The 12,527-nt window shown below is 42.8% G+C and overlaps 1 protein-coding gene across 5 annotated transcripts in view; it reads left to right on the top strand.

Moving 5' to 3' along the window:
- Positions 1–12,527, top strand: part of CDK8 (cyclin dependent kinase 8) — a 73,216-nt gene that overhangs the window by 24,814 nt on the left and 35,875 nt on the right. For 4 of the 5 annotated variants that reach the window (XM_027469486.3, XM_027469483.3, XM_072032662.1 and 1 more), the window contains 2 exons: positions 3,087–3,197; positions 5,862–6,002. In XM_027469486.3, the coding sequence (XP_027325287.1) occupies positions 3,087–3,197; positions 5,862–6,002 (252 nt within the window). Of the gene's footprint in view, positions 1–1,390; positions 1,410–3,086; positions 3,198–5,861; positions 6,003–12,527 lie in introns of those variants that run through there. The other variant, XM_072032660.1, reaches the window with a different exon arrangement.

The raw sequence follows: 12,527 nt of genomic DNA, 5'->3' as shown, positions 1-12,527 counted from the left end.
GAACTAGGTCTCCCTGCCTTATTTAAGGGAAACGTTTGTCGCTGTGGAAGTGATCTTGCATCATCATATGAAATGCAGGTTAAAAGTACGGTAATTTACTGAGGGCCAAGTGGACAATTTTTCTTTCTCCTTGTGGTCTGTAGAACCAAACTAGAGTAGAGAAGAAGGTACCAGAGTCACTAGGCCAAGAAGTGGCCTTTGTCCTTAGCAGGCACCACACTGCTGTTTCCTGCAGTCTGCTTTTTCTTCCATGAGCTCTGTCAGCTGCTGGACACGAGGAGAGTCATCTGGTAGGAAAGGCACGTGGCGTATGGGCTGGAGAGGCCTGGTTTCGGAGGGTGAGGCTGCTGGAAGTGTTGCTTACAGCCCACGTGATGTTATCTGTGTGAGCTCTTTCTGTCCTGCAGACAGCATTTGTTTTTACTGCTCTGCATTGCCTCTGTCCTGGAGCGTTTCAGCCTTTCCAAGACAGTGACTCAGGGATCATCTGTCATCATTGCAGCAATTATTTCCTTATTCCGGTGTTTTTGCTGCTGTATATTAGCCATCCTCTTCACTGGGATGCGTGTGGCCATTTAGCTTTGACCAAACACTTAAAGCACTGGCCTGCAAAAGGAACCATCATATTATGTTTGGTTTGATGTGAGGAAAATGGGTTTTTAAAGTGGGAAATACCTGCCACACAGGGAACCAGGGAGTAGGGTGGACTTGAAATGGGATAGAAAAGGGTGAACGAGGGGAGGGTTACACTTATTTTTTGGAGCCATGACTCTGTCTTCCTCTTATTGAGAAGCAGTCTGTATCGAGGTATAAGGAATTGGAGTGCTGGTACAGGTGTGTCATCAGAGCACAGAAAATATGCTAAAATTTTGGTTTGGACGCGTAGTTGCTGCACTGTCACAGAATGTTTGATGTAGATTTGAGCTAGCACTGTGAATTTATACTGAAGCAGTGGACTTGATGATCTTGGAGGTCTTTTTTAACCTAAACGATTCTATGATTTTATAACATCCCCTATGAAGAGGCTGGCTTCTACCTTTGGTCTCCGCTGCACTAAGTCTGGCTCAGATGGACTTAATTTCTTCCTAGCAGCCTGTGTGGTGGTATCTTTTGGATTTGTGACTGAAATAGTGTTGATAACACACCAGGGTGTTGACTGCTGAGTGGCACTTCTGATAGCATCAAGGCTTGCTTTCTTTCCTTTGCTCCAGCAGTGAGGAGGCTGAGGGTGGGCAAGAGGCTGGGAAGGGGACACAGCGGGGACGGCTGAGCCAGGCTGACCTCAGGGATATTTTATGCCTTGTAACATCGTGCTCAGCAGTAAAAAAAAAAAAAAAAATGAGGAACAAGGGATTTGAGGGAGGTAGCCATTGCTGGGAGACTGTGCATCAGTCTACTTACGGGAGGTGGTGAGTGATTGCTTTTGCTTTGCTTTTTTCATCATTCCTTTGCTTATTGAACTGCTTTTATCTTAACCCAAAAGTTTTCTCCCTTCTGCTCTTCCTCATTATCCCCCATTCTTCTGGGGCTTAGCTGCTAGCCGGGGTGCACCCACCACCAATGCCTCCCACCTGCAGTTAATAAAAAATTTCAAATAGCATTTCTAATTTTTTTATACTTATCCATAGTAGGAATTACAGGTATTTACAGAATTCTACACTTGTTCTTTCAGATCATGCCTTGAAATTCCTCTATATAACTTAAAAAATCTGAAAATAGTAAGTTAAACATGCTGAAAGTATTGCCTTCTGTACTGATCTCTGATGTTTCCTCATCTCCTCAATTCTCTCTCTATTTTGTCTCGTACTTGAGACAAATCTGTGTGGAGCTCAGTACTCTTCCTTGCTCAAGAAATACCATGCTGAATCCTCTGGTCAGTGAGTAGGAGTGGGAATCTGCCTCAGATGAAATGGAAAAGGAGGACACAACCATATGCAAACATCCATAGTTTTACTATCTCAGTAGCAGCTAAAATGTTAGCATGTGTGACTAAGGTATCAGTGGAAATGAACTCATTATCTTGTTCCATCAATGCAACGGGATAATTTTGTATCTTATATTAGATTCAATCCCAACATACTAATTTTCTATTTTCTATTCAAATACTAGTTTGAATTGTCCTTGGTATCCACTCTTGAGAATAGTTTGCTGAGATACTTCTAAAGTTTTTTTTCTTTAGCAACCGTGTCAGTACAGTGAAATTGTGAGATGAAAGGAGAGCTCAAATATTCATTCAGTCTGCACTCAGCTCTTGTGCGATGCCCGTTGTGTTTTCCTTTTGGTGATGATTAAATCTACAGTTTCTGAAGCTGCTGAGCTGATTTAATGGCTCGCTGCTGCCAAAAAGTTCTCGCTCGGAGCTGTGTTGTGTCCCTCTGCTGCTGCCGGGTCTGCTGGTAGTACCGTGAGTCATTGCAGTGCAGGAGCTCAGCAGCAAATTATCACCCTTGTGTATATGGGTTGGTTTTCTCCTGAAGTGCTGAGCTGTTCCACTGACAGTTCTGGCACTTCCAGAAGCTGGTGTACCTTGTGGGAGGGAGTTTGGACCTTCTTCGCTTGGTGGCATTGACCTTTCAGAGCAGCTGGCTCTGTCTTGAGAAGCACATCTTCATTTAGCTGCCTGCATTGACACATTCTACATGAGTCATCCAATTGAGCCTTGAGTGACTGCATCCAAAATGCAGGCTTTCTGAGATAATTGGGAGCCAGGAGAAAATTGATGCCCCAAAATGGCTTTATCAGAGATTAGAGCCTGTAGGAAAGGGCAGATGCCACAGCTGGCTGTTTATGGAGTTGTCTTGATCCTGCATAACAGCAAGGTTTATTGAGCCTTAAACTTTTAGGAAATAAATGGGAAGTGAATGCCCTAAGGGGGTTATGACTTGCTTTCAGCTTTGGTTTTAAACTAATGACTGGGTCTGTCAAAAAATATATATAAATAAATGCTGTGTTTTGTATCTTACAAATTTCAACTTACCATATTTGTATTGTATAATATGTAGCAAATACTATTAAAGTATTCATCTTTCAGCTCTTCCACTGCTCTGGATGTGTGGATATAATTGTGGACTTTCTTTATTTTGCAGTTGCTGCGAGAGCTCAAGCATCCAAATGTCATTTCTCTGCAAAAAGTGTTTCTTTCTCATGCTGACAGGAAGGTGTGGCTTCTCTTTGACTACGCTGAGCATGACCTCTGGGTAAGGTGAATTATTTGTTGATAACAGACATAGTTTTATTTACAGAAAAGAGACAAGGTCAGGAAAGACAGTATAGTTTTTCACCCAGAATGTTTTTTGGAAACTCTTTCAGTACCGAAGTAAAAGCAATGGAAAATGTTAGGCAAGCACACAACACGGTTAACCTGTGACCTCTTAGAGAAGATAAAATCTGCATTCAGCACTCAGTAGCTAAAAATCTAGTTAAATGCAGATATAACCCTTCACTACAGCTAAAATAAAGCATGTGGGGGAAAATGTAATTGGTTATGCAGGTGGATTGCCTTTGAAAAATTGCAAACGTATTGGCTGAATAGGGAAGTCTGGAACTTTGCTTACACTGCATGTCATCAGTGAATAAATGAAGTGAGTGTAATGCCACTGAATATAATTGAAATTTCATTCATGTGTTCCAGTGGAAAGAGCTTGTTATTCAACTCATTTTTTGAAATTCATGTATTTGTGAGGAAGGCTGTTCATTCCTAATTACAAGATACAGCTTTTAATTATAAACATGTTGGAGGCAAAATAAATTTGTTTTAAGATATGTACCCTTTTCCTCTGTTAGCTTCATATTTGTAACCTCAACATCCATCTAAAATGCTTAAAAAATTAAAGCAGCATTGTAAAGAATGCAAAATCCCATGTACCCTCTACTTTACTGAAAGAGAAAGGTGTTTGTGTTTATCAGAATTAAATTTGATACGCATTCTGAGCATTACTTTCAGTGGAACAAACAGTAGAATATTAACTTTGAAAGATACTAAGATGATTCAGATTAAATGGTACAACAGAGGCAATTTGAAATAAAATGGAGTTCTTGAGGTATGTGTTTGTGCAAGACTCACACATTACGAATCATGAGTTGGTTTCTCCTATGCATGGAGGTTGGACAGACAGCTAAGGTGTATGAACCAAATTAAAACTAGTTCTTTTTGAAAATTGTATTACTTGAAGTTGGGATGAATTCAGGTATTGGATTTGAGTTAAATGTCTTGGATGTTCTTACTAGTTATATTGAGATTTTATTCCCAACATAAAATTGGAACGAAGTTACCACGCAGCTGAAATGTTGACATTTTCTAAAGGTTGATTTAGAAAAATAAATAAATTTTTGAGGAAGTGGTTTGGTTTTTCAAGTGCAGAAAAACCAAGCACGTTATTCTTTTCACTGCTCCCTCCCATATTTATATGTTAAGCTAGAGAAGCTTAGGAACATGTGAATTATTTTTTAATTCCAAAATATGCTGAAAGGCTCCGTGTGTTAGGATGATATGTCTAGTAGTGACCTGTCATTGTTGGCATTTTTAAAGTTCTGCATTGCTTCATACTTGGCCAAAATTGCCGTAGAAGCACTTTGGTTAATGAAATGCTGGCTTATGTATCAGTAATTTAGGAACAGCCCCCACTTCTCATCTTAGTTGGCTTGCACGCTTGTGTATAAATGTGGGAGCTTCTCAGCTGTACCTGTTCCTGGTTGTTCTCTGTACCTGGCTGAGAGTGATTAGGCAGCATGGTTGTGCTGTGTCAGTGCCTGGGAGAGCTGGCTGTGGGCTCATTTCTCTGGTGCTGAGCACAGCTACTGCAGAGGCTCCCTAGCAAGGCTGGGGAAAGGGCCCAGTGTCTTAGAGCAGGAGTAAAAAGGAGGAGGAGGTTGAGTAGTCAGGTACCGAACCGACAGCTGGGATGTGAAACTCCTAGGAGTGTAGGAAATGGAGAGGCCCTTCCTCAGTAGGACGATGATGTGGTAGGATTTCAGTGTCATGTTTCCTTTGGACAAGGTGGACAGGGCGGTTTAAGTCATCACACAAGTGTAAACCATCACAAGAGCATGAATGTGTGCAAAAGCTTCTTCTGGAAGTTCTCTCTCAGACAGAAACACGGAAATTGTTACCATTACTGACACACTTCTTGCTATGGCATAAGTGCTAGTGGCACCTGGGATTTGAGTGTTAGAGGAACACTCAAACATTTGAGTGTTAGAGGAAGTCCAAGAGTCTCTTGGACTCTTCCTTGTTACTACAAGACAATATTACTTGTGTATACAGTCAAAATTGTGAAAGTTTTTTTCTGTGGCTTGGAAGCTGATGTTAAGATGGACAGGCTTGTAGCTTTGCTCTGTTGACAGCTTATCTTTGCTGTGATGCTTAAGGGGATGGTAAACGGAAGCCTAGATTCATTCCTTGTTTAATTTAAAACTCCTAACACAGTTTCCATGAATTCTTCTGGCATTAGAGATTCAGCGTTACAGTGTCATGGCAGTAGGAGAAAACCCAGAAGTAAAATGATATAGGAGTTGGGTAATTCACTTTTAATTCTGTGCTGTGATATACAAGACGTCAGCCTCAAATGAATATATCCCCCAGAACCTCTAAACGCTTAGAGGTCAATGATCTGCAAGGGAATTTGCTTTGACAAGTTAATTTTTGAGAGATTCCCTTGGGATAGTGTTCATTTTACCTCATAGTATTAATTTTCTAGTACTTAATATACATGTTTCTAATTGGGAAAATGAGTGATGAACATTTGCAAAAGCTAAGACGTGTGTGTAAGGAACTGCTGGCAATATTTTTATGTAATGCTATAGTGTTCTTTTTTAAAAAAGCAAACATTTTCTTTATTTTGATTTCTTCTTCCCCTTTACAGCATATAATCAAGTTTCACAGGGCTTCTAAAGCAAACAAGAAACCAGTTCAGTTACCTCGGGGAATGGTGAAGTCACTGTTATATCAGATCCTGGATGGTATTCACTACCTGCATGCCAACTGGGTGTTGCACAGGGATTTGGTAAGTTGATCTGCAGTGGGTTTTAGCACTGGGATGACTGAGGGCAGGGTTTATTATTATTTTTTTTAACCTCTGGGAAACCAAAACCTTTGTGCTAAGGGCAAGTGACCGTTGTTTTAGAAATAAAAGCACTGTTTTTACAGTGGTCAGCCAGCCCTGTCTAGGAGAGCAAGTTTTTAAAGCCTGCTATGATCAAATATGCTTAATGGAAGTGAAGTGTATCAGATGGCTGGTTTACTTTTTTGATTTTTTCTGAAACTATTTTTGAACGTGTTCATTTAAATATCAGGCATGTTGAAGTACAGAGTATGCCTCTGGTAGTATGACTGCAGGCCTGAGAAATAAATAGTGCATGCGTGTAGGTGTGAGAAGGGATGATTGGCTCCAAGAGCTGCTGAAATAAAAACTGAAAAAATAATGCCTGAAACAATCAGTTTTACTCTAAGAAGGTAACTTTTCAAGGCCATTGTGTTCTCATAGCATGTATAATCTAGCAGAAGGACAGCCATGACAACTTCTGAAGGCTTCTGCAAATAAACTCATGTTTATCCTAACTGCAGTGTAAGCAAAAAAAATTTAACTTAAGCTACTGTTTCTTAACCAACAAATTCTGTTGAATGTTTAAAATTGGGAAATCTAACCAATTCCTAGATATTTGCCTCTGAAATATGCCCACAGATTTTTTTTTGCATATGACAATGTTCTGTCATCTTAAAATCAGGTAGCTTTCTTGACCCAGTTGTTTACAGCTCTTACTCTGATAGCATTTTTTTTATCAATATAGTATACTATATACAACACTTCTAATTAATGAAATGTCATTAGTACATGAGAGTATCATTAGTCTGACCTGTCATTCCCTTAAGTCAGTATTACCAGTGCTGTTCTGTGCTTGGTAAAATAAACCTGTTTTCCTTACTGCTCTTTAAGAATCACTTTTTCTTTGAAATATCTTTAATAGCGTTCTTTGAAATGTAGTCAATGACTAGTTATTTGTCTTCTATTTTCATGCCTAATAAATGCTTTTACAGAGTGCCAGTCTCTGTTTAAACTGACGGTAAAACATTTGTCTTTGAAAAATAATAACACTTTTAGAACTGGAATAAAAGGAAGCTTTGTTTTATTGCAACAATTGTATGGATATTGCTTCTAACTTGCTCCTGGTTTTAGAAATCGAACAAAAGACTCAGCACTAAGAAAAAGTCAAAAAGCTTGTGGTGGCTTTGTCGTGACTTGAGAAATAGTGGAGCAAAATGTAAAATAGAAATACCTAGTATGTGACCGCTTAGACACTTGGTTTTAAACCAGAATGTGATGTCTTACTCTAATTACATGCCTGCAACCGTACTCTTCAGTATATTTTTGAGGCATACAGAAAACAAATGACCTGTCATCAAGAGTCTGAATTTTCTGGTATTTTACTTCCTACAGCTTCTGAAAATTTATGAGCTTAAGCATTTAAAGTATGAGTATAATTGAGTGAAAAAACTAATGCATGTTAACTGGATGGCTCAGGAGATTGGTAATTTATTACAGAGCCTTTCACATCTAGGTCTGTAGCTGAAATAGTTTGTTGGCAACAGCCAAAAAAAAATTACCATCTCATTTTCTGACCTATGTGAAATGAGTTGGTGGTCTCAGTCCAGCAAGCAGCTTTTTTTTTACCAGCAAAAAACCACCATCACAATTGGCTATCTTCTGATAATCCGAGGAGAAAGCAAAAGCTTGAGGCAGAGACTGAGAGGTCATCCCGCTGGAAGCTTGTCAAGCCACGTTGGTGAGAAAGCATATCAAAGCTGTGCAGGGGCTGCATGTGCTGCCTTACTCAAGGAGACTGTGGGGGTTGTCAGTTCAAAAATGTTCAGTTTGAGCTCTTTAATTAGTGGAAAGTTTGCTGAATTTAGAAGGCACATATTCAGTGCAGCGGAAGAGACAGAATTGTACGTCAGGTGCTTTCTTCATTTTTTTTCAGGGTTCCTGGGGATAGCTTGAGTAAGTTCTTAGTATTTTGTCTTAGCAAGATGGGCATCTTGGTGCATGGTTGAGTTTGCAAGCTGAGACTTCCCTACAATGTAAAGCAAATCCATTGCAAAGCAACTCAAGTTAATGCTTGTACTGAGGTGTGGGTTTCTGTTCCAGGATGACTGTAACATTAGACTTCAGGAATATTGCTGGTCTGTGTTAAATCACCAGTTTCAACTCTGGACTGGGTGGCTGGATAGATTGTTATTGAAATGATGTGTATTTTTATGTGAGTACCTGCACACTGACATAGAGTTGCTCAAGTAACGTGCTTACTTTGTTTTCACATGCTAGCTATGTGAGTGATGTTGTCTGGGGGCAAAAGGGAGCTAAAGAGTATACTTCAGCAGAAAAATCAGTTCTTTGATACATCTGTCTCTTAAGATAAGGAATTTTTTAAGGTTAAGAAAGCTCTTTTCTTGGAGAAGTAATTGGCCTCCGTTGAAGTGCTACTTTGTAGTGTTTAGGATGCCTTAACGAAGCTAGCATTAGGGTAGGGAAAGTTGTGAACGTTAAGATCTTTCTGATTCTTGTAGCCAGAAATAAAAGAAAGCTTAGAGAAACTCTTCTTGCTAGCACCAATGGGACAGGTAATGAAACTCAATGACCCCTGCAGCGCATGGCGCCCTGCAGGGATGTGCTGAGGTGACCTGAAGGGGTTCCAAGGCTGCAGCTCTGCGTGGGCCAGAGCACAAGAAGCAGTGGAGTCATCAGCCCAGGGGTGAGTCTTCAGCAGGGGCCTCCTTTTCTTCTCCAGTTTCCCTCCGTCACTTAACCAGGACCCTGGCCCCACAAATGCTTGGTCACACAGAGCGTGTTACGTAGTCATGAGCTCCCCTGCACGCTGAGGGAAGCTCGTGCGATGTAGTACATGGAGGGTTGGACATGATAAAGGCAAATAAAGGAGAGGAGAAGGTAAGGGTTGCCTTCCCCCTTCTGCTGCTCTGTGGGAAGCTTTTATCTGTCAGGCTCTCCCCTATTGAAAGTAATATAGATAACTTTTGAGTCCTGGATGGCTTTTTGAAGATATGCTACCTGCCTGGGTTTCCCTCACATCCCAGACGTGTCACTGTGATGCTGAGACGCATAACTCAACAAAATTTACATCTGGAAGCAGCCAGAACAGAGCTTAGACCTCTCCAGCTCCCTCATTATTTACTGCTTTCTGCTTGCTGACTTCCTAGTGTTTTGTCCTGTCCTTGAATCCTGTGTGGATGGAGTCAGAAAAAAATAATCCACGTTCCCTGACCAGCAGGCCTTCTTCCTGCAGCACGGGGGAATTTCCCAAGTGCAACAGCTGCTGATATTTATTTGTTTCCTTTAAGTTATTAGTACAATGCAGTTAATTGTAATGTTTCAGGTGCATTAAATCTCACTTTATGTGCTCTTAAACCAATCAGGAAAGAAAAAAACCAGGAGTTAGAAAAGCAGAGCACAGATAAATACGAGGCTCCAAAATGAAAGATCTTGATGGCACAAATAAAAGGGACACTAATCTCTGCCTACCTTTCATGTTTATAAAGTGCTACCTTTGTGATAAGGTATGAAGGCAAAATGAAGGAGCAGGAGCAGAGTAGCTGAAGAGTTCTCTGCCGTGGCTTAATTAGGCGGGCAGCTAAGGCTTTATCATCATTGCTTTAATTAGTGGGCACTGCAGGGCCACTGTGGTGAGATGGTGGGGCTGGCAGGGCTCTGTCCTGTGGGGCAGAGGGAGGGACTGCATGCTTTCCTCTGCTGGTGCTGCGCTCAGGACACTGAATCTTAAAGCATTTAAATATGACATTTGACAATAAAAGGACTGGGCTGGTATTCACAACTCTCCTGGTATTCAGATCTGGAGAGCATTTTTCCACAGAGCCCTCCTTGGCAGGTGGAAAAGCCCTTTTGACATCAAGGTGTCCATACTCCACAGCATTGCCTGCAGCTGAGCTGGGACTGGTGGCTGCTCTCAGCATCCTGCATTTCAGCCCATCCTTGGGCTTCCCCCGTAGACTTTTCAAGCCCTCTAGTCCAGGCTCTCCGTGCAATGCAGGCACAGCACGATCTCGAGCTGGGATAGCTCAGAGCAGCCCAGGGGAGAGGATTTTTTGTGCCCTGCTTGCAGCAAAGCCTCGGCAGAAACAGTGAGCTGGTACAAAGACAAACTCCCCATCCCTGCACCTTTATAAGAAAAGCAGGATTTTTAGGGTCTTGCTTCAGCAAGAGGCTTTGGTCATTTGAGTGCACGGCAGATAAAAGGCAGAGGCTGGGATCTGAGCTGAACTGGCCTCCGTGCTGGCGTTATGGTGCGAGCCAGTAGATCTCCATTAGAGTTCACAGCCTCTTTGATCAATCTCATCTTTAAAAATCTTTCTTATTTTCTTGTGCATTGCAGGGTGATTACTGTATAACGCGGACTCATCTCAGATCAGTTTTGGTTCATGGCTGGGATTTCTGGGCGCTTGCACATCTCCCTTTCCAAAGAAAGGGAATGGTGAGCTGTCGACCTGCCTGCCTGCTTGGAGCCCAGCTCTTTCCCCAAAATGTCTCCGAGGTCTGCAGGGGTGTCCCTGAGCATGGCCTGTGCCCTTCTGCCCCTTGTGAGTGCTCAGGGTTAGGTGGCACTGCATCTGTGTGCCTTGTAGTGCTTTCATTTGCTCTGGCCAGAAAAAGACCACCTGAAAGCTGTGGTCTTTCCTGTGAGATGACGAATCCACATCAAGTAGACACCAAAGGCCATTGCCCCCCGGTCTTTGCTCTGTCTTGTGATGGCCAAGCTGGGGCACTCCTTGATTTACTGGGTGTTTTGGCACAGTCCCACTTTGCACCAGAACACAAAGAAAATTTTTATTAGCTGCTTCCCTTTCCACATCGGTCTAACCCAAAGAAAGCAGTGATATAGGGTCAAGGGAAGATGGGGGTCCCCACTGTTGGAGGGGCTGGGACACCTTTACCTGGTGTGGGACCTGCAGCTACCACCTACAAAAATAGTTACACGGACTGGGCTGGGCCTATGTCTCCTGCCAGGAATAAACATCCCAGGAGAGGAAGGGGTGACATTGTGAGGTGTTGGGACTAGAGGGAACGGCTTCAAGTTGTGCCAGGGGAGGCTCAGGTTGGCAATGAGGAGACATTTCTGCTCAGAAAGAGCAGTCAGGCACTGGGACGGGTTGCCCAGGGAGGTGGTGGAGTCACCGTCCCTGGGGGTGTTCAAGGAGAGGTTGGACGTGGTGCTTGGGGACATGGTTTAGTGGGTGACGCTGGTGGTAGGGGATGGTTGGACCAGGTGATCTTGGAGGTCTTTTCCAACCTGAACCTTTCTTTGATTCTGTGTTACACTGATTAGAGGCTAGAGCCTGAGCTGGAAAACATTATGTGGGGCAAGGTAGGTAAGGCTGCAGTTTGCAAGGTCCTGCAGTTTTGCCACCTAACCCATAAACATGGCCTAAAAGAAACTGGAGAGGGACTCTACCAGGGAGTGTAGCCATGGAACAAGGAATAATGGCTTTGACCAAATGGAGGGGAGATTTAGATTAGATGTGATGTGAGGAATAAATTCTTCAGTCAGAGCACAAAGTGCATGTGGGAAATAGGGCTGAAGATGCACCTTGCTTCTGTTCTTTTCTGTACAGAATAGAATGAAATTACCTAAAAAACAGTGTTAATAATAAACCCAGGGCACAGGGTGGGAGGTGCAGGGCAATCCCGGTGGCCGAGGGGCAGCCTTTCTCTCTGGCAAGTCAAATGGCCCAGAAAAGGGGCTCTCAGCCCCCCAACCCTCCTCCTTCCACCTGAGGGCATTGTCCAGGCTGCTCCCAACACAGCTGCCTTTGGGCCACTCCTGTTGGGCACCACAGAGGCTGGCTGAGGCCACAGTGGCCACCACTGCCCTGCCTTTGCTGCAGGCCCTATAAAATAGGGCCCCTGTGGCCGGCCCACCACTCCTTGAGCTTCTGGGCACTCTGACAGCCGCATTGTGTGGCAGGAAGGAGAGCTGACAGGGGCCTGGGCCTAACCAGTGGCACAGTGGTGGTGTGGGGAGGAGGCAGGAGCATGCCCATAATCTGGAACGCAGCGTGGGACCCAGCCATGGCTCTAAAACGGATGGCAGCATCGAACCCATGCGTGAAAATCAACCACCATTTTCTTCTCTAGTCCCAGTTTGTCTTTTACGAAGCAAACACATGCAAACCTTAGAAGAAACAGCAAAGAAAGTGAAGTTACTGCTCTTTCACCATTTAAATGAAAGCCAATCCACCGGTTCTATCAGCGAGGGCTATGTTGATTATATTATCTTTGAATAGTGCTATGCTCAAGTAGTTAGCTGTTTTCATGCCTTTGAAACACACCCGTAAAATTTCTCAACCAATGAATGTCATTCCTTTTAAAGTTTCTTATTTGACTTGCATATTCTTCAGCTTTTTTTAATTCCATGACTGCGAGCAATTGGAAGCAGATTGTTTATTCATGCTCTGTCTGTAGCAGGAAGGAAATAAGAACACTTCATGTAATTGCCCCAAAGTG

The sequence above is a fragment of the Anas platyrhynchos genome, chromosome 1 (genome assembly GCF_047663525.1).
Source record: "Anas platyrhynchos isolate ZD024472 breed Pekin duck chromosome 1, IASCAAS_PekinDuck_T2T, whole genome shotgun sequence".
NCBI lineage: Eukaryota > Metazoa > Chordata > Aves > Anseriformes > Anatidae > Anas > Anas platyrhynchos.
Note: the sequence above shows the minus strand (reverse complement) of the source record. Positions and strands in the feature narration are given on the sequence as shown.